Here is a 2,595-nt window from a genome sequence, read left to right as displayed (position 1 = left end):
TAGGTGACACATAGGTGAGATAGGTGACACATAGGTGAGATAGATGACACATAGGTGAGATAGGTGAGATAGATGACACATAGGTGAGATAGGTGACACATAGGTGAGATAGGTGCCAAATAGGTGAGATAGGTGAGATAGATGACACATAGGTCAGATAGGTGACACAAGGGTGAGATATAGGTGACACACAGGTGAGATAGGTGACACATAGGTGACATGTGAGATAGGTGACACATAGGAGACACATAGGTGACACACAGGTGACACACAGATGATCTCGAGGTGAGCCTAGCGAGGCTGAGCGGTGAACTTGAGGCTGGTATACTCCACAGGCTCCTCCTTCCTGGCGTGACGAACCGGCGACTTGGACGAGGCGCCCTGACCTTGAGCTGACCCCGCCGAGGCCAAGGTCATGTAGAGAAGGCCGTCGGGGTTGTGGTAGTAGCCGTTGCTGGCTCGCTTGTCTTTGTCGCTGTTGTTGTCGCCGGCAGAACAATTCTGGGGAGGACAGGATAAGATTGTGGTGTGGTCCAACATTTGTGTCAACTATCACTGTGTCAACTAGCACACAGGACAAGATAAGATTGTAATGTGGTCCAACATTTGTGTCAACTATCACTGTGTCAACTAGCACACAGGACAAGATAAGATTGTAATGTGGTCCAACATTTGTGTCAACTATCACTGTGTCAACTACCACACAGGACAAGATAAGATTATAGTGTGGTTCAACATTTGGGAGAATCAATGTCACCCATACTTTGTCCAGCAGTTTGTACAAATTTGTCTTATCTTCATCAAATTTTTCCACAACAATTGAGGCTTATTTAAAAAATGTTTTCTTTATAAATTATTTCATGATGCAGTGGAACCAGGCGCTCGTCAGTTATTGGACATATGCAGTTATTGCTATCATCTGAAAGGTCATTCATTTGTCTTGCCATCAACGAAAAGACAACCCGTCTATCTCCGATACGTCAAGATATTGGCCATCAACGAAAAGACAACCCGTCTATCTCCGATACGTCAAGATATTGGCCATCAATGAAAAGACAACCCGTTTATCTCCGATACACGTCAAGATATTGGCCATTGATTGATTGATTGGGTAGATGTTTTACGGCACTATCGACACAATTTTGGCCATTGAAGGGGGTGGGGGGCGCCAGGTTTCAGAGGAAAAATTAGCAAGAAAATGGCCGCCAACCTTGAGTTCTTTCCTTAGCTTGAGAGTCCGTGGATCTGAAAATGTACATCTTTTCTGCCTTTAATCAACGTGTTTCAGTAAAACACACACAGGAATGAGTTCTTTTATGGGCATGAAAGATGCGAAGCCAAAACAACAAGAAATTGATAAAAAATTCCCAAACCTGCGGGACACTGACAGTTCCTCGACTTTCATTATTTTGACGAGCGCCTCATTTCACCACGATGCCTCACAATTAATACAAAATACGACAAATCTCCGCCGAGCGGGACATGGGATTGTTCACAGCAACAGCACTTCCCACACATGTTGTGTACAGATATTATCATGGCCTACGTCATAGCTCACCAATGACACTTTGTAACGGCAAAACTTGTGACAAAAAATACATGTTTGAGAGAACACTTTTTTTCACTAAATGCTCCCCAAACGTGCGCCCAATAAGCACAATGTAATGATGACAACAAAGGACAGACTTGCTTTTGAAAGGGGAACCATTTCTTATCTCAGGTCATCGGGTGTGAACCTTTGACCATCTGCAGAAACCATCCATTGGGATTTGTCATTAACGGTCATTATTTAAGGAACTTTCTAGAATAAAGCTAACAGGTGTTAGTTTGTTTTACGGCACTTGCAACACAATAAGGTTATATAAGTTCCGAAGATTAGAGGAGTTACAAGAGAGTAACAGGCGTTTACAAGAATATTGATCTGTTAGGACAAATTGATACAAGTTATTTTGCCAAAGCTGGAGACTATGTTTGAAAGTTGAGGAGATATTTGACAATAAGTTGTGCCACGAATTTATCACCTCACTATAGTGGGGGTTCTGGGAAAGGCTTCACGGAACGTTAGATCTAGTGAGGGTTCTGGGCTACTGTTCACAGAACGCTGACACGGTCAACCACAGAGGAAATGTTAGGTCTAGTGAGGGTTCTAGGCTAGGCTCCACAGAACGTTAGGTTTAGTCACAGCAAGGTTAGGGGAGGGGGGGTGGGGGGTGGGACGGGAGAGTCTTTCAGAGGCCCAGCCGGTGGGATCAAGGATCGCTTGTCCGATCGGCAAGCAGTGGTCAAAACTTCACACCTCTCAGCTGCTATCCTGTCTGATCATGACATGCGTCAGTCTTACTTATCCAATTACCTCCAGTGCTTGCCTTTCATAGGACCACTGTTTGACCGATTCAATACAGACACGTTTGAACATGTCACAGGACCATTGTTTGACTGATTCAATACAGACACGTTTGAACATGTCACAGGACCATTGTTTGACTGATTCAATACAGAAACGTTTGAACATGTCACAGGACCATTGTTTGACTGATTCAATACAGACACGTTTGAACATGTCACAGGACCATTGTTTGACTGATTCAATACAGA

At 43.9% G+C, this 2,595-nt stretch overlaps 1 protein-coding gene across 1 annotated transcript; it reads right to left on the bottom strand.

Moving 5' to 3' along the window:
- Positions 1-6: 6 nt before the first annotated feature.
- LOC106014030 lies at positions 7-501 on the bottom strand (the record flags this gene model as incomplete). Its single annotated transcript, XM_013091034.2, is given in 1 exon segment — positions 7-501. A coding segment is annotated over 1 exon segment (210 nt), but the record flags the coding sequence as incomplete, so codon positions are not given.
- Between the last annotated feature and the right edge of the window lie 2,094 nt (positions 502-2,595).

This window comes from Aplysia californica, unplaced genomic scaffold (genome assembly GCF_000002075.1).
Source record: "Aplysia californica isolate F4 #8 unplaced genomic scaffold, AplCal3.0 scaffold01914, whole genome shotgun sequence".
In the NCBI taxonomy this organism is placed as follows: domain Eukaryota; kingdom Metazoa; phylum Mollusca; class Gastropoda; order Aplysiida; family Aplysiidae; genus Aplysia; species Aplysia californica.
Note: the sequence above shows the minus strand (reverse complement) of the source record. Positions and strands in the feature narration are given on the sequence as shown.